Here is a 27360-nt window from a genome sequence, read left to right as displayed (position 1 = left end):
CTCTACCAGACACCAGACACTCCTCTAGTCTCCACCTCTACCAGACACTCCTCTAGTCTCCACCTCTACCAGACACCAGACACTCCCCTAGTCTCCACCTCTACCAGACACTCCCCTAGACACAAGTACTGTAACTATAGGACAGTAGACACAAGTACTGTAACTATAGGACAGTAGACAAGTACTGAAAGTGTAATCTTGCCAACAAGCAATTATGAGATTCAGCTAGTGGAGCTGTCATGTGATCAGACCCTGAAAAGGACATTCCTAGGCAAATCAGAGACCCTATAACAGGGGTATTCAATTAATCAACATAAGAGAGCTTTTGAAAAATGTGCATCTTCAAATAAAGTGCTTAATTTTAGAAAAACTAAATAAAAAGTGTAACTTGAGTTTCCTTTTCTATTCTATTTTGCTAGCACAAGTCATCCTGGGTTAATATTTCGGTTTTCCTTGTAGCTGATGATGCTGACATAGGTATCTGCTTGATTTTTCCACAAAACGTTTATTTTAGTTTACCCTCAAGTAAGGTTTCAGCTACCACTCATGCACTTCTTGACCGTCAGTAAATGCGTTTTATGTTGACCCAAAATCCAAGCAAATTTAAAGTTAATTTAGCAGTTATATTCCTTTGCGATAAGCGCCCTCCTGTGGTACTGTAACATGCTGCACAGCATTGAGTGTAAACAGCAGGAGTCTGAGGACAGGAAGTACCTGGAGGTGGAGACAGAGACGGGGATAGGGTGCTGGCCTGGGGAACTTCTACTATTTCACTTCAGTTCAGTGTCCAGGTCTGTGTAGCCTACAGTATGAATCTTGGGGGTTGTGGAGGCTGCTAAATAGAAGAATCTGCATTACTATAGAGCAGAGGTTCCCAACATGTTTTGTCTTGCGACCCCAAATTTACATTAATAATTCCGCCCAAAAAACTGCAATGTGCAATACACAGTTTAGTTTGATTCTCTCAAGGGTTAGGGTAAAGGTTAGGCTATGTCTGACATTCAGATGTTTGCCTTGGATGGTAAATCTATTGTTCCGATGTAGATATTGGGGGAGAGGGGGACTTATTACCATCCTCTAATCATGTCATTACCATGCATTGATAAAAGTAAACAAGGACATGTTTTTGCTTGGTTTATCAGTGATGATTGGCATCAGGAAGTGTATCCCTGACCCTGCCCTTATGTTTGTGTCTCTTGTCTACTTCCTGTTTATGGTCAAGCATTAAGTTCAATCAAATGTTTTGGCTTCTTTCTCTATGAGAAACACACCCCAACATTGCTTAACAAGATACACATTAGATTAGATGTCCTCCACTTCTAAGAACCAACAACTCAAAGTTGTCAAAGTAATGGGACAGAAACAAAGTGCTTAACTTTAATCAGTTGTACAAATTAAAAGTGCGTGGCTGAAACTATGAGCCACCCGTCCCATATCATAACATATTATAGCCATGGCCAACGTCAGAGGGTGGGGTGGAAACAGTCAGGGCTTTATTTGATCTACAAACACAAATCCATTAAATACAGTTACAACTCAAACATAGCTATGTTCTGGTTCAATATCAGGCTAAAATGGAGGTAATTAGGGTTGAGTCAATACTCAAGTACAAACAGCATTGAGCTAAGATCCTTTAATAAGAGATTAGTTTCTCTATTTCTCAATAAGGTCCTGTTACAGTAACACACCCTTTCTCTCTTGACATTGGCACACGTTACAGCAGCAATCAAGACAGGCGAGAAACTGTTAGTGGAAGATTTCATTGTTCTTAGTCTTTGTCAAGATGAATATAAAGGGATCAACCAGTCATGAGTGGAAGCCCTCTACATTGCCCACTAGGTAATGGCACTATCTTCTCTGACTCTGTTCACTATGGCTCAGACAGCAAAACGTAGAGTGAGTGGCCAGCCCACATAGGGACAGGTCTCAGTGGTGCTGGGGGGTTCTATGTGATTCCATTGTTACAGTGCAGTTTTGGTCCAGGAGACAGACTTGTCAAGTATTCATGCTGGTGTTGAATTGCAAGTCATGGTTAATGTTTTAGTCCTGTGAGGTGGTTGGTTTGGCACATTGGGCTTGGGGCGGTTGGGTCCAATAATCCGTACAGTAGTTCACAAGGTTCACAGCAGACTGGGTAGTGGATGTGACGAGGCCATCATGAGCATGTGCTTAGAGAGGCCCTGGGGTGTGGTCTTCTTCTTGTCACATGACCGCGGCGTGGTGGTGGTGGGGGGTAAGGCTGGCGTAGGTGATGGTGGTGGGTCTGGGGGGCCAGTCGGGGTCCTCCTGCAGCTCCTGGGCCAGGTGTACATAACGCGCCCGCGGGGTGTTCCTCCTCCACCTCTGACAGAAGAGCCAAGAGAGGAACGCCGAGCCCCAGCGATCGTTGGCCGACTGGGAACAGCACACACACACACGCATTCATTGAAGAGAAAACATACACGCCGTTAATGGTTGTTTTTTTTCAATTGCTTCTGAATGTCATATTTGTTGCAATTGAAATGGGTTTATGATAATTGATGGATTCCTGGCAAAGATCTATTCCAATCATTTAGGCGTAGGTCAGGGGCGGATTTAGGATCGTAGGAGATCCGGGGCTTAGCCCAGAGGGAGAATATAATGTGCGCGGCGAGCGCGCCGGAAAATTTTGCCTTCAACCTTCAACTTACCACCACCTTAAAGCGGACAAAAGGCACTGGAGAACACATATACATTCACACCCTTTAATGAAGCAAACTAATTGTGGTGGTTCTGGGCACAAAGGGAGGTCAGCACACGTAGCTCCCCCTGTCAGTCACCATCATTTATATTTGTATAGAATTACATAATTGATGGGCTGAGGCTAGTTATGTTACAGTATGTATATCAGGGCAGACTCTGTGCTCACCACTTATATTGTATTTAGAGTCTTGTCCTGTGTTATATGACGATATATTACATGTATTGTTGGCCTGTGTATAGTACTGTGAAATCAAATCCCCCCTGGGACATTAAACAAACTTAGTTAGTTAGCGTTACATCTTAGGATAGATTTGAGTCATGTTCTGTATACATACATACTACCATAAGGGCATACTTAATGTGGTTACTCCATGTTTACTAGCTGTAACATTAACGTTACATCATTCTTTTTCACTTGTTAGTCAGTCAACCAGAGTGCAGATATCAAAGACTATCAGCCTGTTATTCACTTTATTTGTACAAGTATTATCCTTTGTTTGATTTCTTACCATGTACCGTAACAGTACCTTGCTATGTTTCATTTTCATTATAACATAACGTTATGTTATGATAGCCAGCTAGCATTAGCAAACCGGAAAAGTAGTGTCAGTGAGTCAGTGTAACGATGGTCAAACAGCCAAACTTCTTTCATTCAATTCTTTTATTTGACCTGCAGAGAAGATACATAATACACAATTCTTCTCTGTTCTGCAACTCTTGTAAATCCATTAAGATGGCGGCCATGTTCTGGTTCCACCGTCTATGTACATTTCACATCAAGACAATTTGTTTACAGAAAGAACACAAATTTCCCTCAAACATTTACAAATAACAATTACAAACAACATGTGGAGCAACATACCTGCAGAGAAGATACATAAAACACAATTCTTCTCTGTTCTGCAACTCTTGTAAATCTGCGCGTTCAAAATAACATACAATAAATGTTCTGTTTCACATCATCACAATACATGTAAAAACAAACAGCACAGTACTACACCAACATTTTCACCCTACATTACAAGATTCTCCATACAAACAACAAAACACGAGGAGCATTTTACATAGCGCACATACCCATTAAGATGGCGGCCATGTTCTGGTTCCACCGTAAGTACGGCAACAAGAGAAGGACAAAAGAACGCGCAGACCTGCAGTACACCCAAACTCCAAAGGGGGGCTCCAACAACAACCAGGGCTGCTCAAGCACGGCGAAACTCATCTACATTCACCACAACTAAACATACATTCCCAACTCTGTTACACCCACCTCCCCTGAATTTCGCCAACCTTGAGCAGCAACTATACATTTAAACACTACTTTTTACTTTTTACACTATTACATAGGGCCGCCAAAGGACAGGACAGCCAACTTGAAAAGTATCCTATAAGGATGAAGTGGAAAGAGAGGTAACCTATCTCTCCAACCAACTACTGGCGGTAGGATGCGTTCTACACCCCACAAGACCCTTTTTTTTTTTTTCACTGTGTATTACTAGCCTTCAAGAGGCCACAACCTCTTATGAAACAATCAGAATAACGAACAAACCTATATGTCATAGGATGTCAGCAGTGATGCCGGTAACGCGATACTAAGTATCGCGATACTCTAATCTGATTACTTTCCCCAGTAACGAGTATTCTATCGCGATACTATTTCCAAATCAGTAATCTGATTAAAGTTACTTATTCGAGTGACTGTGCGTTACTATTGCGTTACTACCTCATAACTTAGGCTAAATGCAGTATTTCTTTGTAATGTTCGATAGTAAACAAACATTTATTGCTTTTCTCGCGTCTTGGGGAGTGACGTCAGTGATCACGTTTTCAACACGAGGTGCAGCAGAATCGCTCACGTGTATCACCACGCTGATTGCACAGTGTAAACAGAAGCGTATAATGGAGCGAGAACAGAGATATGCGTTAAATAGCTGGAAATATAGGGATTATTTTGAGTTTGTGTCAGCAAAGGATGACAAGAACATAAATGTTCGTTGTACACTCTGTGCTGGAAAGAAAATATTGTCCTGTGGTAAAACCACAACATCAAATTTAAAGAAACATTTGGAATCTCTGCACAGCACAGTCAAGCCCGCGGAGAAAGTCCCAGAGACCGCGGCCTCGACTTCTGCGGGAGGTCCCACACCGCTCAAGCAACAAAAGCTGGACTTCAGTAGGCCTACAAAATCACAACCTGTAAGTGTGGGAGAGTTGAATAAATTGGTCGGGCGGTATGTTGTAGAGGAAATGCTGCCCATAAACACAGTTGACTCGCCCTCTTTCCGTGCCATCATTAACAAGATCCCCACTACTACCAATGCCGAGCTACCTCACAGAACATCTTTTTCTTCGTACTTGGAGAAGGAGTATGCAGAGATGGAAAAACATCTGAAGGCTGCGCTGAACGAGGTCGACTATGTGTCAACTACAGCGGACATTTGGACAGCTAACAATAGGAGCTATATGGGAGTAACGCTCCACTGGATTAGTAGATCCACATTAGACCGCAACAAGGCTGCATTGGCGTGTAGGAGAATCCGCGGTAGACACACGTATGATGTTATTGGTGCAGAAATCGAAAACATTCACTCTTCATATGGACTAATCAACAAAGTAGTAGCAACAGTGACAGATAATGGATCTAACTTTGTCAAGGCATTTCAAGTCTATCAGCCTGCTGTCACAGAGTCCGATGATGAGACGGTGGAGGAGGCCACGGATGATGTCACTTTTTTAGATGTGTCAGAAATCCTATCAGCTGAGGATGATAGTGATGGCCAGCTGATTCTTCCCCCGCACCAAAGGTGTGCTTCACATACCCTCAACCTTATTTCTACAAGTGATGTGGAGAAGTACATCACTTCCAAACCAGAGAGCAAGGCTGTGTATAGGAGCAGCACAGCAAAATGCACAGCTCTCTGGACGAAAGCAAGCCGATCTACCGTTGCGTCAGAAACGGTGGAGGAGGTTAACAAAAGAAAGCTCCTGGTACCGACATCCACAAGGTGGAATTCCTTTTACGAAGCCATAAAGAGAATCGCAGAAATCCCCATGAATGAGCTGACTACTCTGTGCAACAAGCTGGGAGTGAAGTGCTTCAAAGACCAGGAGTACCAGTACCTGCATGAGTACTGTACCGTCATGAAGCCTCTAACTATAGCACTGGATATCCTACAAGGTGACTGTCCGTATGGGACTTTACTGCCCACACTTGAAGTCCTGATGCAGAAGACCCTTGCTGTGAAAGACACCCTATCCAAGATGACTGCAGGCCTTCCAGATGCCATAGTGCAGGTATGCTATGTTGTTCCATCTTAAAGATAAATAAATACATTTTCATTGCACTATTCATGAACATGGAGCAGAGTCACACCATACTGCAGTATGTAGGTTGTCAGTTGCACAAACTAATTGCATACATAATTAGTAAATAAAGGTATAAATAATAGACCTTATAGGCTACAACTAGATAATAATAAACATATCAAATTATATCTTTCAGGCTATCCAGACTCGTTTTGCCAGTGTGCTGGACAACAAAGATGCCCTTCTCGCAGCTGCTAGTTGTCCAAAATTCAAACTCCGATGGCTGAGAGATGAAGGTAGGAGGGAGCAAGTAAAGGAGCTTCTCACAGCAGAATGTCGCAAAACTGCTCCTGCAGCACAGAGCCCTGCCAGTGTACCCACCACGACTGCCAACCAAGGCGAGATGGACTTTTTTGCTTTTGAGGCGGAGCCAGAGGAGACCTACTCGGCAGAAAAGGAAGTCATGGACTACTTGAGGTCAGGGCATGAGCTTCAGATTCTGAATCAGTATCCAAACATTAAGAACATTTTCTTGAAGTATAACACTCCAACCCCATCTAGCGCTCCTGTAGAGCGGCTCTTTAGTCTGGGAGGTTTGGTGCTCACGCCTAGAAGGAACAGACTTTCTGACAAGAGGTTTGAGAAGCTTCTGTTAATGAGATACAACCACTGGTTTACTCGCCCCTTTCCACTGTTTCACTCATAGTGTGTTCATGGCCTCCATAGCGTGTTCATGGCCTCCATAGCGTGTTCATGGCCTCCATAGCGTGTTCATGGCCTCCATAGCGTGTTCATGGCCTCCTTCCAGTCTTGACAGCTGAGTTCACTCTTCATTGATAAACTCAGACTCACCCAGTTTAGGATTAGGACTATATTAGGATCATATCTGAATGGTCAGGGTAGGTTTTAGGTTTTGTGAAACCACTCCTTGCTAGTTACTGTGTTAAATAAAGATTATATTTATTTTATTGTTTAAAAACAAGTATTTATGTTGGGTGAGGCAAAGAAAGACTCTTTATTTTGTTGTTTTAAGTTATTGTTTAAAGTTTAATTATGTAATTTAAGTTACTGTTAAAATAAAGTGAGTTTTGGCAAAACCAGTTTTCATTTTTATGTTGCGGGGGGGGGGGGGGGGGGTCGGGTGCCTAGGCAGCTGCCAATAGTAACTAAAAAAGTAACTAGTAATCTAACTTAGTTACTTTTTAAATCAAGTAATCAGTAAAGTAACTAGATTACTTTTTAAAGGAGTAATCAGTAATCAGTAATCAGAATACTTTTTCAAAGTAACTGTGGCAACACTGGATGTCAGTGTGCACAGTGTATACATGCACTGAACTGAGCTTCGGCTTATCTAACTGTGGAAAGCCTGAAACACTGACCTACAAACAGCTCGAATGTTTGACTTAGTGTCTTGGATAATGTCTTGTCCTGACATAGTATAAATCAATCTGTCAACTGGTTTGATAAGGCGACCAAACTTGGACTTGACCTGTGTGACTGTACTAGGATGTTCACACTGTGTAACAGAAGCTAGAGTGTCAGTACGCTGTGTGTCACTAGCATCATCTATCTGATTCGTGTTACCAGAAACATCAGTACAATCATCAGCGCTAACCACAAATCTAGAATCAGAGTTAATGGACTGATCTACCATTTGCTCCTCAGCCATCTGCTCGGGAACCCTCTGAGGGGCAAACGAGACTGAAGACACTACAGTGTTAGTAGCCTCTGTCCGTGAGTGGTCAGGGAATGGTAACTGGGTGACCCACTCCAGGGTTCTTCCCTTGGGATCCTTGGGCTCTGGAACAGTCAAGGGAACATCCCTCTCCCGAACAGCTCTACCCCCATACTCCATGTCTTCAACCTCCCCTCCCTCACTCCCAGGACAGGAATCCACTCTCTCCGACTCGAACGCGGTTCCTCTACTCACTTCCCCAGGCAAAGAATCCTGTTCCACTTCCGACACGGACATGTCACTTGGCTCATTTGATGTATGAACAGCAGACAGGGATGAAACTGGGTCAGAGATCACACTCGTATCATACACCGGCAGAAAGTTCACCAACAACAATAGATTACGGTGGACTACCTTCTCTCGTCCAGTGACAGTGTCTTGTATCCTATATGTGTGAGTCTCAGAGTTCCTATCCACCACAGTATATACAGTAGACTCCCAACGGTCAGCCACCTTTCTCTTTCCTCTCTCTCTCTTGTTCGCCAACAGCACACGGTCTCCGACGTCAATGGTGGGCCCTTTCACTCGTCTGTTGTAGAGCTCTGTGTGACGGTGCTGTTCTTTTATGACATGTTCCTGGGCTATGACCATAGCTTCTCTCAGATCCTTCGTGAGAGACATCACATACTTGTCGTAGCTGACCACAGCTGGATCATTCAGGACTGTCCGGAAGAGTATATCGACAGGGAGACGAGGAGTACGCCCAAACATCAGATAGAAAGGTGCATAGCCAGTTGACTCATGCGCTGTGCTATTGTACATGAACGTCAGAGTTTGCAAACGCCTCGGCCAGTTGATTTTTGCCTCTGGTTCAAGCGCTCGGATCATGTTACCGAGAGTTCTATTGAAACGTTCCACACTACCGTTACCCATCGGGTGATACGGGGTTGTGTGCGACTTTCTGACACCGGAGACTCTGAGCAGCTCACTCACTAGTTGACTCTCGAAGCTAGCCCCCTGGTCGCTGTGGATACGTTCTGGGAACCCAAAGACGCAGAAGAACTTGTCCCATAGAACTCTCGCCACCTGTTTGGCTGACTGATCTTTGCAGGGGAATGCCTGGGCCATTCTTGTAAAATGGTCAGTAACAACTAACACATCAACTGACTTGTTCCTTGAGTCCTCCGCTGACCAGAAATCAATGCAAACCAGCTGAAGTGGCCTGGTTGATGTGATACTCTGCAAAGGCGCCCTCGCAGCAGGTTCAACAGTCTTACTGACAATACACCGCTGGCAGTTACGGACGTAGTCTCTTACGTCTCTGTCGAGGTTGAGCCAGAAGAACCTCTGTCTGGCCAAGCCAAGACTCCTGAACTGACCTTGATGGCCGGCATGGTCATGAACACCTCTCAGAACTTCAACTTTCTTAGACTCAGGAACCACATACTGGCGGCGTTTTGACTTCACAACTTGATCCCTCGAGACTCTGTAGAGTATCCCATTGCTCACAACAAGTTTCTCCCAGTGCTTCAGGTACCTCATGACTGTGACTGATTCCTTATCTCTCTCTCTCCTGGAGGGTCTCCGATGTCTCTCCACATAGTACAAGACTCGAGAGAGAGTTCTGTCTCTGAGCTGTTCATCCCGGAGTTCCTTCTCACTGTAAGCAGGAAGTGAGTCCTGACCACCTGGGACTAACTGAGGCAAATGGTGCAAGACTGCTACAGCACGCGTTCTTGCTCCGACCTCCCACAGATCGTCATATGACTGTAGAACAACAGACACTTCATCCATCTCCATAGACTGAGCGTGGACATGCAGAGGTGATGGGACACTTTGAGCGTAACTCTCTGCCTGGCGTGGAGTGTCACCACTATCATTGGACGACCGGAAGGCGTCCTGTACAGAAGCACTCGACACATCCTGGACTTCGGAGAGGAGATTCTTGTAGGGCTCTTCAAGTAATCTGTGACTGACTCTCTGCTTGACGAAAGGCACACGACTCAAGGCATCAGCGACAACATTCTGTGGGCCTGGCACGTACTTGATGTCGAAGTTATAGCTCGCTAACTTAGCCACCCATCGTTGCTCGCAGCAGTCCAGCTTGGGCTTCGTCATGATATGAGTCAATGGATTATTGTCCGTCCAAACAGTGAAATCATGCCCCTTCAACCAATGGCTAAACTTGTCACAGACACTCCACTTCAAGGCTAGGAATTCCAACCGATGGGCTGGGTAGTTTCTCTGAGACTGAGAGAGAGACTTGCTGGCGAATGCGATTGGCCTCGCTCGGTCTTCACCCTCTTGGATCTGCGACAGGACAGCACCGATGCCATCAAGGGACGCGTCCGTTGACAGCATGAAGGGACGGCTGAAATCAGGGTGAGCCAGGACAGCCGTCTCAACCAGCGCCGTTTTCAGCTTCTGGAAAGCCTGCTCCGTTTCGGGGGTCCAGTCAGTAACCTTCAACTTCCTGCTTTGTGACCTTTGTTTGGACTGTTTCACCTTCCCTTTTCTCTTCTGGCCCGTCAACAGAGAGAAGAGAGGCTTTGCAATAGCGGAGAAGCTAGGCACAAAGTGCTGGTAATAATTGATCATCCCCAAGAAAGATCTGATTCGTTTCTGTGAGGGGGTTACACCGTCCGCTTCCATCAGGTCAGCACTTGTCATCTTTGCGATGCTCTCAACTTTGCTGGGATCAGTCAACACACCGTTGTCATTAATTATGTGGCCGAGGAATTTGACGGATTTCCGGAGAAAAAAACACTTCTTGGGGGCCAATTTCAGGTTATGACCACGCAGTCTACTGAACACCATCTCCAAGCGTTCCAGAGCTGTCCTCTCATCAGGGGCGTACACCAATAAATCATCCAGATAAACCAGTAAGCTCAGATAGTTCTGGTCTCCGAAAATGCTAGTCATCATACGCATGAAGCTCCCAGGACTATTACAGAGGCCCTGCGGGAGGCGATTATACTCATACAAGCCCATAGGTGTTGTAAAGGCAGAGTACTTTCTGTCATCCTCGTGTAGTGGCATGTTATAAAACCCTGAGGTTAGATCCATAGTACTAAACAAGGAGTTACCTCCAAGTGCAGCTAAGCAGTCGGCCTGGTGAGGGAGAGGGTGAGCATCCTTCAGGGTCCTCTTGTTCAGCCAGCGAAAGTCTGTACAGATACGGAGATCTCCGTTCTTTTTCCATACAAGAACCAACGGAGATGCATATTCACTGGTTGACTTCCTGATTATATCTTTCTCCTCCATCTCACTCAGTACTTGGCGCAACTTCTGATACTGACTGGGGGGCACTCGTCTGAATGGGAGCCGGAATGGCCTGTGATCTGAGAGGTGAATGCGATGTATGAAGCCCTTTGCCTCTCCACAATCCAGGTGATGGCGTGAGAAGATGTCCTTGTAGCGCACAACCAGGTCAGCCATCTTGCTTCTACACTGTTCAGACACGTCACAGGAGTGTATGTCGAGCCCACTCAATCCCATGTACTTCAGTTCCTCATCAACAGTGCGGGCCGCATTTTCACTGGACGGGGTTACTTGACAGCAACTGAGTAGTGGGACCTCAGCAGGTCCGGTCTCATCCATGTCCTCGAGCGCAATGCAGGAGAAGACGTCGGCCAATTTAGCATTGCGTCTTACCAAGACGGGCCTGTCGGACGAGTTGATCAGCTTCAATGGAACCCATCCGTCTCCCCACAAAGGAGTAACAACTCTGGCCACCAGAACCCCTCTTGGAGCTGAGCGACACGATGTGGGCTCTGTCATCACAGCGCTACCAGGAGACACAATAGTGGACTTGGGTAGCTTGCCCCACATCAGGTACTCCCGACCAGGCTCAAGACACACGGCTGAGTTGCACCTGACTGTGCCTATCTTGTCAGGTATGACGTCACCTCGCCAACGGTTCAGACCAGCGAGCATCGAGAGAAACTGTTCAGATTCTGGATCGCCAGCAGGACAGGGCGTAGACACAGCCTTCCAGTAGCCATCACATTGCTTATACTGCCGGAGGATATATTTAATAACATTGGTGCCTAGTATCAACTCATCATGCTGGCCTTCAACTACCAGAGTGGGAACCATAATCCTACAGCCATACACCTCCATTTCCACGTTGAAAGCTGACTCAGGCTTGACACGGCGACCACCACAGCCAACAAGCACCACATTTGAACTGAACTGGTTATGCTCTGTAGCAACTCCAACCTCTCTAAGCTTTCCCTCTGCCGTCTTACTCATTGTACAAGCCATAGACCCACTGTCTAGCATAGCATTTAGAGTCACTGTATTACCAACTGTCACAGGTGTGTAGAAAAGGCTGTCACTACCACTAATTGTATGCGTATTCTGATAAACAATATCTTCAGAGTTATCACTTGAGCTTTTGAGAGCTATATACACTGTCTCAGCACTAGATTCGTCCTCACAATGGGAGTTTACTTGGCGACCTATACTTTCTCCCTCTGAATACAGGCCACCTAGTTTCCCTGAGGCTGAGGTGCTCGGGACGACCTGGTGGGACACTCAACTTTTGTGTGACCTGGGGCTAAACAGACAAAGCACAGCCTCTCTGACATGCAGTGTGAGATGGTAGTGTGTCTACTGTCATCACAGACTCGGCAGGCCTTCTCACGGGCGCCACCCTGGTATCTTCCGCCACGAGGAGCACTGTCACGCTGCTGCACTTTCCCCATCATCTGCTCCAGCCTCTCCATAATGCGAGCAAGAATCCTGTCTTCAGATTGCTGAGTGTTCTGGGCCACAGCAGTCGCGGAGGAGGGGCACGGAAGCTGGCCTAAAGCATGGTCCTGGGAAGGAATGAGGGTAGAAGGCAGACACTGTGTGTGGTACACTGGACTATGGGCAGGAGCAGGGGGGTACTGGGTGGAACACTGCTCAGACACAGACTGAATCGAAGGCTCTGGATGAGACTGCACAGTGTGGAGGGCGGTGGCATGGCTCTTCAATGGCACAGAACTACCGGTCCTGCCAGAGGCTCTCAGCTCTCTCTGGTAATTATCAATCTTCAACTGTATGTCTCGTGAGCTCCACTCCTCAATAGCCTTGCATTCCAGAATACGGGATAGTCCAGAGTCCGAGCAATGCCTGACAAACATCCATGCTACCTCTTCACCTATGTTCTCCATCCTCCTACCTTGTCTGCGAAGGCCCTCACCAGCTACATCAGCTGCTTTGTTGATCCTCAACCAGTAGTCTACAGGGTTCTCATTGGGTCTGGGTAGAGTGGCATAGAAATCTGACAACGGGAGGCATGATGACACATCACTGAAGTACTTGAGAAGGATATCATAGATGAGATCAGGGTTCTGCTTCACATCAAGTGTCTGATCGCTACGCAAACCAACCCTCACGACATCCTTTGCCTTACCCATCAGCCTTGCCAGTATCTCCTCAGCCTGTTCATGCATTGGACATTTCTGCTTTCTCAGATAAGCTTTAGACATGTCAATCCAGTCCTGGACTGAACACTTATCAGAACTATCACCTCGGAACATTGGTGGTTCCCTGTCTGATTTTACATTCACAGTAACGCGCGGAACCTCCTGTCTAACAACATTAGGATCAGTTACAGGATCTGGAGGCGATGTGCAGTTGAGGTGTGCACTGCTCATACTACTTGAGTGAACTACACCAGCTGAAATTAACTTGGTTACAATGGACTCGCCAATCTGAGCACCTAGCTGACCCATCATGTCTGAAAGGTGATGAAGAGCTTCAGTGTCATTAACACTGGGTGTGGATGTGGGAGGAGCCTCCCCTGTAAACTGTCCGACAGCAGCACAACCTGGGTCCTGACCTGACCCTGTGCCTCTACCACTGTCAGTAAACAACTGGGAACACCCCACCTCCCTACTATTGACAGCACTGTCAATGTCAATGTCACTGTCACTGTCAATGTCTATGACAGCACTGTCTGCTCTGCTCTGACATGCCCCCCATGCACCCCTCCCCATAGGCAACACTGGACTGGCAAAAATCTCATCATTAAAACCTGGCCTCTGAGCCATAGTGGTACAGACTTGCGTTGTGTAATATTACTGAATGGAAAAAATAATAATAATAATAATGTTTAAAAAAAAATATAAAGTTACAGCAGGACATAAAAACCAAAACAATCAAAGCACTTTTTAAACTAATATAATCACAGACCTCAGACTGAATGACCATTTACTATAATACTCTGACCACACTTGATCTATCACACTAAGACCTGGCATCCACGCAGCATCCACGGAGATCGGCGTTCAGCTGATCTTGAGATCGACGTGTCACGGCACCAGTGTAACGATGGTCAAACAGCCAAACTTCTTTCATTCAATTCTTTTATTTGACCTGCAGAGAAGATACATAAAACACAATTCTTCTCTGTTCTGCAACTCTTGTAAGTCCATTAAGATGGCGGCCATGTTCTGGTTCCACCGTCTATGTACATTTCACATCAAGACAATTTGTTTACAGAAAGAACACAAATTTCCCTCAAACATTTACAAATAACAATTACAAACAACATGTGGAGCAACATACCTGCAGAGAAGATACATAAAACACAATTCTTCTCTGTTCTGCAACTCTTGTAAATCTGCGCGTTCAAAATAACATACAATAAATGTTCTGTTTCACATCATCACAATACATGTAAAAACAAACAGCACAGTACTACACCAACATTTTCACCCTACATTACAAGATTCTCCATACAAACAACAAAACACGAGGAGCATTTTACATAGCGCACATACCCATTAAGATGGCGGCCATGTTCTGGTTCCACCGTAAGTACGGCAACAAGAGAAGGACAAAAGAACGCGCAGACCTGCAGTACACCCAAACTCCAAAGGGGGGCTCCAACAACAACCAGGGCTGCTCAAGCACGGCGAAACTCATCTACATTCACCACAACTAAACATACATTCCCAACTCTGTTACATCAGTCACCTTTCTAATAAGATTCACAAACCTGAAACATCATCTATGTCATCACTGCTGGTGATGTCATTGTTGTCAGCTGCTGATACGGCTGCTGCAACAGTTCTTGGCGCTTGTTTTGTTGAAAACAACTTTGGGATATCCATCCTTACAATTTTGCAAGTCAGGCACTGATTGAGATCACTTCTTCTTCAGGGCAGGGTAGGCTACGCAGTATGCAGGCTAATGTCGCGCAGCTGCTGCCTCTCTGTTGGACTCCGGTACTGCACGTTACTCACGAGAGTTATTTTTTTTATTTTTTTATTTTTTAAGTAAAACATTCGGGGCTTTTCAGAAAACATCCGGGGCTTGAGCCCCAGTAGCCACCCCCTAGCGCCGCCCCTGGCGTAGGTGATCAATGACTTTGAATGCTTTAGCAGCGATGGATGAGCTGTGAACCACTGTAAACATCACTTGCTTTACCTTTTACTTCATTTCAGAATCATCAAAAAACTAAAACAAATGTGAAATAAAACCAGCTGAACTGCATGCATTGTGGGAGGGGAGGCAGACCAGGAAATGAAAGAAGCTAACCACAAAAGGACAGAAAGGGGTAAATATTCCCAACCTGAGGTGTGTGAGCAGCGGAGGCCATGTCATGTTGCATAGTGCTCTAAATCATGATTGTTCATGACAAAGTATGACTTTGTAATGATTTCACGAACTCACTGTTATCACAATCAGATGATAGTGATCTAAACTAACACGCTCTGGTAGATTATTTCCTTGTTCAATGATATCTGGTGTGTGGCTGTAGCGAACTCTTTTACCAACTGCAGGGTTACTACAGATAGTCTGCATGGTGTCCTTCAGTGGTGGAATGTTTCATCACCATATCATGCCACCTAGTGGGAAGGTTGTGCATGTGCATGCATTTGAATAACCTAATCGACTACTGTAATACAATTGCACAGTTAGTAACTGCCCTATTGGTACAAGGGGGTGGGGAATTGTTGTCTAAATGAAGTGTTTTTTGTGTTGTTTGGTTAAATCTCTCCTCACCTCTGTGTTCAGCTGCATTTCATCCGTAACTACCTGCTGGAGACAGGAGGCCACGCTGAGACCACGCCCCAGGACCAGGCACGCATAGAGGACGACATGCTGGTGGAAGCCAACAGGTATGAGATATGTACAGGTATGTACAGGTATGAGATATGTACAGGTATGTACAGGTATGAGATATGTACAGGTATGTACAGGTATGAGATATGTACAGGTATTTTGCGAGCATATTTTCATTGATCTATACAGGTTATCTCAATGACAGTAAACAAACACATGTTGCAAAATGATAGTGAGGCACAATACGCCTAAATAAGAATGATAGCATTAGATATCTTATTATGACATAACATACAATAGCATTAGATATCTTATTATGACATAACATACAATGGCATTAGATATCTTATTATGACATAACATACAATGGCATTAGATATCTTATTATGACATTACATACAATAGCATTAGATATCTTATTATGACATTACATACAATAGCATTAGATATCTTATTATGACATAACATACAATGGCATTAGATATCTTATTATGACATAACATACAATGGCATTAGATATCTTATTATGACATAACATACAATAGCATTTGGGGTCAGTGAAAGTACAATGGTCTAAGAACTCTTTCAATTAATCACAATCACATGTGCTTACAGTTACACATGTGCTGTTTTGTTGATTCTGTGTTTGTTTTGTAGGTATGCGTTGGCGTCCCACTTCCTCTGGGCTCTGTGGTCCATCATTCAGGCCAGGTTATCCAACATTGAGTTTGGCTACATGGTAAGTAACAGACATCACTTGTAGAGAACAGAAGAGTAGTGTGTGAGTAGAGTCCCAGCAGTCTCTTCTTTGAGCTTGTTTTGCATGATTATGAGTCCTAGGAACTCCATATTGGTCTCAATTACAGCCCTGGAGGGCATAAGAAAGAGAATTGATTTATGTCAGGACCAAAAAACATGCATATTCTCACAAGACAAATCTGAGACATGGATTTCAGTCTCTCCTGGCTCATAGATATTCTAAATACTGTTTTAATTTGAGTGTATAATATAATATTATAATAAATATTATAATTGCAAAATCAAGAATGCCTCGAAAGGATAAGATTCCTCTTGGACACCTGTTCCCTTATTGACTCAGTAGCGAGCGAGTCGCAGGAGCCAGCATCAGGCGGGCGTGAGAGCGCCTCTCACTCGGGCTATGTGGCGGCTCTATACCGTTAACATGGGCGCCTAAATGAAACTCACACGTGCTGCTGAGGTAAGGCGAGGTTGACGCAGCCAGTGAGTTTATCCCTAAGTTGGTAGAGCATGGCGCTAACAACGCTTAGGATGTGGGTTTGATTCCCGCTCAACACTTAGGTTGTGGGTTTGATTCACGCTGGGACCATAATATACTGACACATGTATGCACTTACTGCAATGTAAGTCGCTTTGGATAAAAGTGTCAGCTAAATAGTATATATTATTATATATTTATATATATGTACTGTACCTGTTGAGGTTCTGAACTTTGTGCCAGGAGAGCTTGGCCTCTAACTGGCGATGTGCCAGGGCGATCACTCTGAACCCTTGCCTGGTGTACGCCTCCAGTGTCTCTGGGAAACTCTCTGGTACTACAGGGGAGAGAGAGATGGAGCAGAATAAATCAACACTGTCAGGGCACTTGGGTAGATCTGAGAGGATGGAATAGGTTTAAGCAAAAACATGACAAAAAATTCCATCAGTCTGCATAATGCAATGCAATACAACTATATTCCTTACACCTGCCCAATCTTATATCCAGACATGTTATAATATAGTTACATATAGTATAATTATAATTAATAATCGTACACAAATACCCTCAAATAAAAGTTGAGTCTCTACTTTAACTTGATAATAAATAGAACAAATATAAAAATTAGGTTGTTGTTTTTTTAATGAAAAATAAAATGCTTTACTGTCCCATTGTTTACACGCTATTTCTATCAGTCCTAGTAAATTGTGTTTCCAGGTAGCGTTAAAATTGTATAAACATTTCCAATTCCCTAATCTGCCTCTCCCCTGTCATGCTCTCTGGCATGCCAGCACCTGCAAAGAGTATAAGATCAATTGAAAGTGTGAAGCCTTTTTTTATATAGAGAACTATTGGCATCAATGAAAAACCTTCTATATTTCCAGAAAACGTCAGGTGCAGTAAATACAGTTCTTGATAGTAAGTAACTAAGGTGAGTATTCAAGCAGTCTCTCTCTCTCCACTCTTCCTAGTGAGCAGTTTTCTCCTCTGTTGGGCTAGGGTGTCACATCCACAGACTGGGCTTGAAATGTTAGGCCCGTTTCAACCTCTATTCAGGGGTTTAGTAGATGGCTGACCTGTCTCCTCTCTGCAGAGGCTGGACACAACCTCTGGCGCCCCCTTGAGGTAGGAGTCCATGTGTTTCTCCCCGAGCCTCCTGACCACCACACTCATCCTCTGGAGCACTGAGGAGAACGGGAACTGGCGAACTATCCCAATCTCATAGGACTGCTGGAGGAAAGACAGGAAGACAAGATGAGAACCACTAAGTCAACCAACAGGTCCATCTGTCAGTCCAAGTCTCAATTCCTTCAAATGCATTCTTCCTTCATTTCTTGAGGTAATCACACATCTAAGCAGGTTCTAACCAGGCATGTTGTCTTCAAGATGAATTATAACCATAAGGAAACATGTGTAAAAGGCTCACTCTCCTTCTGTCTCTATACATCTAAAAAAGATACAGGAGGAAAAAGCCCCAGACTACTTACCGACAACTCAAATAGCTCCTGGAAAGGAAATAGAAGGTTTGCATTTAAAACCTCCTCGGTATATGAATATTGTATACTCAGTTCAGACTATGTAATGAGTTAGGCACACATATATTTGGAGGTTTAAGAGGTATAAGAGTATGTCCATAGTATACCATGTTCTGGGCTAGGTGATTGACACTCTGGTGGATCTCAGGGAGAATTTGCTTGGGTGGCCGCACAACAGTGGGCATTATGGGATTGTGGAGAGCTGTTTCCTGCTCTGTGGGCTCCTCCAGGATCTATACATCACAATTATTGGTGTTGAGTAACATGTCAATAACATGTCAGGTCTCAACTCTCCATCGAGAACCAACCGCCCCTTTTTGACCTGATGGAGTTAGCCTGGGTACCTGTCTGCTTATGTTTTAGGCAACTAGGTGCTGGCTTGGTGCTGTCACAAAGCAACAACAACGTAGTGTTCCTGTGCACAAAAAATGTATGGTATACAGACAAATGGAGGGGAATGACATTTATGTGTCAATACCCACACTAGCACTTTACCTTAGTATGCATGGCCAATACATCAGTTCATACTTGGTAGTGTGAAAGTTTGGATGTTGGATGTCATTCTTGTATTAAGGTTTATAGGCATGTGACTATAGTATAAGTATAAGATCCATAAAAGAACAGAAATGGCATTGAGACGGACTAACCCAGCCGGTAGCATTGAACATCTTGAGGTCCAGTGGGTCTCCGGAAAGTTCTCCCTCAATCTTAGTCAGTTCGTGGCAAGTTGCCATGCAAGCTACAAACCTAGACTTGACCAGGCTCTCTTTCTCAGGGTCATTCTCTGAAGGGAAGAAACTGAAGGAAGGGGGAAAAGAAAGGTTGAGTGATACTGAGTGTGACTTAAGGATAGGTCACCTAAATTATGGTTTGCTTTTTGCTGTAGTCTCCCATGCCCAGAAAAAAACGCCCCTTGCAGACAAACATTTACAAATGCAAAAACATGGACACTGCATGTCCTTCTCACCTGCCATTTTCAACTCTCTGGATACCCCAAAGATCCAAGCCATCTTCAGTGAGAGTACCAGTCTATGTAGGAAAGCGACACCAGTAACTAGACTACTCCTCAATTACAAATGATACGATGGAACCCAGTATGTCCTAGCAATTGAAACAGCCTGACACTTGGCATAATGTTTTCTGATGTGCTTTGGGCACGGGGGCGGGGGGCACTATGGGGGTCACCTTATCAAAACAGACTGGGTTGAGCTGCCCACACACGTTGATCCTCTGGGGGCTGATGCAGAAGATGCCCATCCGTTTCAGCCTGCGCTGGGCATAGACGATGCCCGCTGTCATGGCTGCAGGTAGAGCCGGGGGCACCGTGATGGTGATGATGTCCAGAGCCTCAATGATGATGGTTTTCGCTGGAACCTGAGAATGAACAGAAGAAAAGTGCTCAACAAACCCAAGAGTTTAAAGGGGAAGGAACTAGACATTTACTCTAAATGGCAAGCTGCATGACTAAGCACCCAATGAAAAGGCACTACACAAATGCAATCAACCCTTTAAATGGATGTACAGACAAGCACAGAACGGTGTACCTGGTTTATGATACTGAAGACTACAGTATAGATGAAGCCGATCCCTGCCACAGCCACCAGGCACAGCAGGAAGAGGTAAGCATCTCTGTACAGCTTGAAGTCAGTGGGCTTTGGGTAGAGGATGGAGCGCACTAGCTGGCCCTTCTCTGTAGAGAAGCCTGAGGGACAACACATATGGGAAGATAAGAGCTTGAATAGCACTTGAAAATGGTGGTTCCTTTTGTGATGATATGCAGTTAGAGGCCTCCCACATGAACCATTAGAGAGGTATATATATCACAACACGTCCTAGTGGACCATGAGAGAACGTACCACTGGCGAGACTCAAGCTACCGCACAGGAATAACAAAACACACAACTTAAATAGAAATGTCCTATTGAAATAATAAGCACCTGCGTGCCTGAATGTTAATCTCCGCTGCCCCCTAGTGTCCAGATGGACACACACTGTACAGAGTGAAAAATGTAAAAGAACACAACAGTCTTACCAGTCCTAACCACCACAGCCTTGACAAGTTCCCCTGTGTAGAAGTGAGTCTGGATGACGTGGGTACCACAGAATAGTGTGTGTCTCTTGTGTTCCTCCACGCAGTAGGTTGTGGCCCCCTCCTCTCCAGAGCTAGGCAGGCTGGTCTTCGTGACAGGGACACTCTCTCCTGAGGATGGAGGATCCGTGGGACACTTATTCACATCATGAGGCACACAAAGTTTGTTACAGCACAATATCTAGATTAGAATGTTATCATAATATGAATGCCAAAGTGATGAATATTATTTAATTGCTAAAAATCTGGAAAATAATAGAGATTACCCTAAGATGTTTCGACTGTGTCAACATACCTGTGCCTGCAAATTGGTTATGTTTTGTACAGACCGAGACAACATGTTTGCTATCTGGCAGAAATGCTGCATTTTTTTGTACATTAGTTTTCCCCCTACATAGCATAGCATGGTGAGTGAGAGCTTGATTTAAGGTGGTTTGCACTTCTATCATTCAACAATTGACTGGCTGCATCTAAAAGTCCAAAACAGGATTTGAATAAAATCCAACATTGTTGGGAGTCTAACCAGTGTTGTTGTGGTGGTCCACTGGTCCTCAACTGCATCCAGCAGTCTGTCTGTTCAAGGCGTTCTTAGCATATAGAGAAAAAATAACGTTTGTATCACCTGTCAGCATGCTCTCATTGACGATGCATGTTCCGTGGACCAGCGCTGCATCACAGGGCATGATCATCCCATTGGCTGAGATGATTACGACATCACCAGGGACCAGATCTGTGGACATGGCCTCCTCAACCTCTGGATTCAACCAAGGAAGGGAAAAAAATACTCATATATATTATTTCCAGTACATGTTGATCCAGTATTCCTTTTTTTCCTATGTTCAACACAACACCAAGACTCCAAGGTTTTGGATCATGGAAAATCAAACTTTAGCCCATAAGAAAAGCAAAACGGGGTGCCAATGTCTAAATCTAAAGACAGCCATTTCCAAAATAAATAGAAATAAACAGTCTACACTAAGAAATAAAGAGGCACTACTAACATAAGAATGAGAGATGATATTAGTACAGATAAACTACATTGTACTTGCATAGTACTTCAGAAGGGGTAGTGGTGGTCTAGTGGATAGTGAGTTGGACTTGTGATCGGAAGGTTGTGAGTTCAAATCCTGCCTGAAACCACACCACTACTAGTGTGCCCTTGAGTAAGGCACTTAGCCCTCAGTTACTCCAGGGGGAATGTCCCTGTAATTCGTAATTGTAAATCGCTTTGGATTAAAGGCGTCTGCTAAATGGCAAAATTAATTAATTAAAAATTAAAAGGCAAACATAACAACAGAAAAAGGATAATGTTACCAATTGAACGCAAACGTATTCATTACCAAGCGAGCACACATAGTGCTCTAACATTATCATGTCTGCCCCGCTCCCTTATGATATAATGACATACCTTTATTTCCTCTACACACTGAAACACGTACAATACTGTGGGCCGCCACCATGTCATGGAGCATAACATATTGCTGAGATAAAAAAGAGAGTATTTCCAATCATGATACACAAAATCATACAACATCTCTAGCAGACAAACACAGGTAATCAATTCATGGTTTATGAAAGTAAGTGATCTGAAATGTAGGGATCTGACATTAGGTACCTAAAGACAAGCATGACTGGTTTTACTTATTCAGGGAGGAAATGCTCTGCACCCACCTTTCTGACTGTGTACAGCGAAGTAGCTGTTGATATGATAGACATGAAGACGACGGCAGCTGCATAGTAGTAATATTGATCAGTGCTCCAGAGGATGACACTGAAGAGCTGGAAGATGTAGAAGGGATTTAGGACCTGAGGAGAATGACAGTGACTGATTATCAAGCAGTATTATATGGCTGTCTATACAATTTCTTTGTACATTGAAGTAGATGGACAATTAACAGTATGTTTTAGACATCTTGAGAAGCAGGATACACAATAGCCTACCTCTTTTATGAGTAGTTTGAACACAGAAGGAACCCTCACAGCGATTTCATTCACCTCAAAGAACAATCTCCTATTTGAAGCATTGTGAGGTAATTAGCATTTCTTTGCTTCTAAACATGTTCAATGCCAACTACTGTATGTACTGTTTTGAATGACCAGTTAAGGCAAATGTTAGAAACAAATTGTGTACCTGAAGTGACAGATTCTGAGCTTGGGTGTGGTATCTGTATGGTGTCTGTACGGTATCTGTATTATATGGTATCTGAATGGTATCTGTATGGTAGAGTAGTACCTGTAGTCCTGGAGCAGTTTGCTGAGACCTGTACTGTGGTCAGACTGGATGCTGGAACAGCTCAAGCTGATATCTTCCAAACCTCTAGAAGAGCAGCACACACAGTCATCTTCTCCATTGTAATACACACAGACACACAGAAACTCTCTCTCTTCTATTGGACAGATGAATAACCTCTATGGAATTCTGGTATTCATGTGGCTACTAAAGTCTCCCAAAATTGTTAAATTAGAACATTAAATCAGCACTTTAGGTTTGCAGTGGTACTCTTACTTAAACACTTCAAAATCCTGTAGCAGATCATTCCAGTAGTATTTGGTGCTGTGGTGGGTGAAGTAGTGTATCTAAGAAAGAGAGAGGGGAAGATTTGAGCTCAGGGGATAGCAATGCATCAGTATACAGTGCCCTGCGTAAGTAATGTGACAGTGAACATGTTTTCTTCTTTTGGCTCTATCCTCTAAAACCGGGGTCCCCAATAGGCGGTCTGTGGGCCACTTCTGGCCTGTGACGGGTTGATTTAAGGCCCACAAGAATGTTGGGATAAATGCCAGAAGGAAAAAAGAATAATTTCATAGGGAAATTATAATTTTTAAAAAGTCGTCTTCTTCCGTTTGGTATTTCTTTTTTGGAGGGATGACGACAACGACACTATTTCAAAGATAATTAATAATTTCAGCAATCAATCAAAGAAGAATTGTTCTCTGTTAATTCCACCCCGCATTTCCCCTATAGTCCAGCCCCCTTCCTTGGCACGCCACAGAACATTAGCATTAATATGTCAGTTGCAGTGAATCGAAAAGCGAGACAGATAAAACAAAACAGTAAGTCCATTGCTACAAAGAAATGTATAGTTGACACCGAAAATACACTGCTCAAAGAAATTAAGGGAACACTTAAATCACACATTGCGGATCTCAATGAACAAAATATTCAAGTTGAATATCTTTATTGATCGTGTAATTCGTCGAGAACAAAATCACCTAAGAACGGTCAATGGAAACCAAAATCATTAACCCATTGAGGGCTGGATTCAAAATCACACAGAAAATCTAAGTAAAAAATTGTGATCACAGGCTGATCCAACTTGCGTGAATTTCATCACGACAACTCATAATGTGGCTCAGTAGAGTGTATGGCCCCCATGTGCCTGTATGCACTCCCGACAACGTCTGGCCATGCTCCTGATGAGACGGCGGATGGTGTCCTGGGGGATCTCCTCCCAGACCTGGACCAGGGCATCAGTGAGCTCCTGGACAGGCTGTCTCCTCCCAGACCTGGACCAGGGCATCAGTGAGCTACTTGGCGGTGGCGGCTGCACGATACATAACATCCCAGAGGTGCTCAATTGGATTCAGGTCGGGGGAAAGTGAGGGCCAGTCAATGGCATCAATGCCTTCGTCATCCAGGAACTGTCTACACACTCTGGCCATATGAAGCCGGGCATTGTCCTGCAAAGACAGGGTACCATTGGCTAGCATGTGGAGGTTTGTGCGAGCCTCCAAGGATATGCCTCCCCAGACCATCACTGACCCACCGCCAAACCGGTCATGACAGATGATGTTGCAGGCAGCATAACGTTCGCCACGGCGTCTCCAGACTCTTTTCCATCTGTCACATGTGCTCAGGGTGAACCTGCTTTAATCTGAGAAGAGAACGGGGTGCCAATGGCCAACATGCCAATTCTGGTGTTCTCTGGCAAATACCAATTGAGCTGCACAGTGCTGGGCTGTGAGCACAAGTCCCACTAGAGTTCCTGGTTCTGGAAAATTCACTGGACAGATGAATCATCCCCCGAAAAGATTCCACAGGCTACAGAAATCACTGAAGAGCAGCCAACCAAAGCTAGCATTAGCGGCTAACCTGCGGCCTTCCATGACTACACAACGCCCAGATAACAGCCAGAGGGTAAAATAGATGAGATGAGGCAATATGCGCGTCTGGAGGGAGAACACGCAGTCTACCGCCCCCTACTGGCGGCAACTGGTACCAGTGGATGACAGTGTGCAAACTTGGAGGACTAAAGAGCAAACATCAATTGAATATTCCCATAACTCATTGCTCATATTTCTTGTTTACTGGTATTTACGTAACTTCGGTAACAAATTTACGTTTGGTTGTGTGATGGGGCTGGAGGTTGAGTGGCCCGCTATAAAAAGTAATTGGGGACGGGACCCCTGCTCTAAAAGTCTGGATGCACTTTATGTGCTAAGGGATTAATGAAATAGACATTATCTGCAGCCATCATCATAGACTCGCTGTGTCAATAGACTGAAGCTCAGCTTCTACCCCAGGGCCATTCAGGCCCTGAACACAGCAAATACCTAGGTTCTAGGCCCTGGACAATCTAGACAATTTGATGGCAGCTACTAGATTGTAATCAAGTGCAATACTGAAACACAACTGTGAACATTTCAAACCTGCAAACTGCGACACTTTAAATGAATGTGCAATAACACTATGTGCAATATGACAACCCTCGGGTACATAAGGTTTAGAGATAGGAAATGTTAGAATAGGTATAGCATAGCATAGAGTACAGCACAGTGTTTTATTTGTATAGTATAGTATAGTGGATAGTGTACATAGCCTTTATTTATGTAAACCAGCTCTTTTCCCTTCTTGTTTTTAGTTTTTTTCCTAGCACCAGGGGAGCCCCCCCTCCCAAATGTCGTTGTATGGTACCTGTACTATATCAATGACAATAAAGACCATTCATTCATTCATTCATTCATTCACAATTGCTGATTGTGTCTCAATAGTAGATAGCTTCCTTCCCAAATCTCTCCTCCCTCTCAGGACCACTGTTCTAACCTAAATAACTACTGGACAATATGGTGGAAACCAACCCAGTGCTTTCTCTTAACAGTGGTTATGAGGGAAAGGGAATAAGGTGAGCCATTTCAGACATATCAGGAAACAGCATCTGATGTATACAGTCGTAGTAGGTAAGTAATCAAAGGGAACTACCTGTATGGGTTCGAGATGGATATATTTTCCTTTCTGTTCCTCTTGGTTAAAGATGTGTGCTCCATCCCCAGTATGGAATGTAGTCTGGAATTCCACACTGTCAAATGGCCTCTTCCCTGGGGCAAGCATCACATGCACCCTGGCCCGGAACCACCTCTTGAATTCATCCTGAACAGTATGGAGCTGTGTCAGGTCACTTTTACACATTGTAAATACACAGTATGATAGCATTGTACACACCAACTTGTCAATACGGTAGATGGTCATTACAGTCAATATAATACTGTCTTGATACAATGGCCACATTACTGTGTGTTTATGAATATTTTGCATGTCATACATGGACATGCTCTACATAGATGATACATTTGCTTCACATTAAATGGAGAGAAAAAACGGTTGGAGGATGTCAGAGGGGAGAGATCTCCAGTGAGTGTACCGTGGACCGAAGCAGCAGGGTCTGGGCCTCTCTGACGGAGGTCCGTGTGCAGGTCCCTCTCACTCCCCACTCTGGCAGCCAGTATAGCAGCAGGAGCAGGAGACCACCGCTGCACACCGCCCCGACGCCCACCAGCACCATCTTCCACAGGCAGGGCTGATACCCCCACACCTCCTACAGCACAGAGCATATACATACAGAATATGGGCACACATTTGGGTCAGAGAACAACCCCCACTAGAGGGAAGGTGGCACTTTTGAAGGATTGTGGAAGTGATAGGGTCAAAGGGGTCGTACTGCAAGACACATTCTCCACGTCATGCTGTCTTGACGCAATGTACACTGTCCCGATGGCAGTTATCACACTGGGCTCTCTCTCTCTCTCTCTCTCTCTCTCTCTCTCTCTCTCTCTCTCTCTCTCTCTCTCTCTCTCTCTCTCTCTCTCTCTCTCTCTCTCTCTCTCTCTCTCTCTCTCTCTCTCTCTCTCTCTCTCTCTCTCTCTCTCTCTCTCTCTCTCTCTCTCTCTCTCTCTCTCTCTCTCTCTCTCTCTCTCTCTCTCTCTCTCACACACACACTCCTGTTCAACTTTTAGTTTGTTGGCAGGACAAATATGAAAGGATTTGATTCTGTATGTCTATCAATTGTATTGTGATGATGACTACACCATGCTTTATGGGAGGCAGAGTGAATGTTTTTGCCATATTGAACCGATCTAGTCATTGGGGTACGACCGGAAATTTGGAGCATTTGATTGGTTATGGTTAGGGATATATAGTGCAATTTGGAGGGGAGAACAGTGCTTTGATCTGTATGTTCACCATCTCTTCCTCCAGGCCCTGGTTGACCATCTTCGATTCTTTCTTCTCCATCCTGTCAGAAGTGTTCAAAGGACCGACTGAAACAAAGAGGTCACATGTTAGAACAGCACCTTTCTCCATCCCTGATGATCCTGTGCTTGGGTATCATTTAGTCCCATCACTATTTGTGTAATTATGTCAAAGTTAGGTTTCAATACTGTCACAACCCTGTGTAACACATGTGAGCATCTCCTCCATGTGAATGAACTCTCTTAACCCTCTTGGGGCAGTAGCTAG

The 27360-nt window shown here is 44.4% G+C and overlaps 1 protein-coding gene across 1 annotated transcript; it reads right to left on the bottom strand.

The window, feature by feature from the left end:
- Positions 1-16519: 16519 nt before the first annotated feature.
- On the bottom strand, positions 16520-27135 carry LOC308163576 (polyamine-transporting ATPase 13A3-like; the record flags this gene model as incomplete). Its single annotated transcript, XM_080537745.1, has 19 exons — positions 16520-16634; positions 17220-17340; positions 18080-18233; positions 18491-18508; positions 18646-18771; positions 19186-19336; positions 19506-19567; positions 19724-19912; positions 20083-20240; positions 20571-20738; positions 21250-21381; positions 22036-22108; positions 22299-22433; positions 22569-22638; positions 22861-22944; positions 23134-23204; positions 25828-25995; positions 26267-26440; positions 27085-27135. 19 exons carry the CDS (start codon positions 27133-27135, stop codon positions 16520-16522), a joined length of 2220 nt encoding a protein of 739 aa, XP_080393871.1.
- Between the last annotated feature and the right edge of the window lie 225 nt (positions 27136-27360).

The sequence above is a fragment of the Nansenia antarctica genome (genome assembly GCF_963989245.1).
Source record: "Nansenia antarctica genome assembly, chromosome: 8".
Lineage (NCBI taxonomy): Eukaryota > Metazoa > Chordata > Actinopteri > Argentiniformes > Microstomatidae > Nansenia > Nansenia antarctica.
The sequence above is the reverse complement of the archived record's forward strand: the minus strand, read 5'-3'. Positions and strand labels throughout refer to the sequence as shown.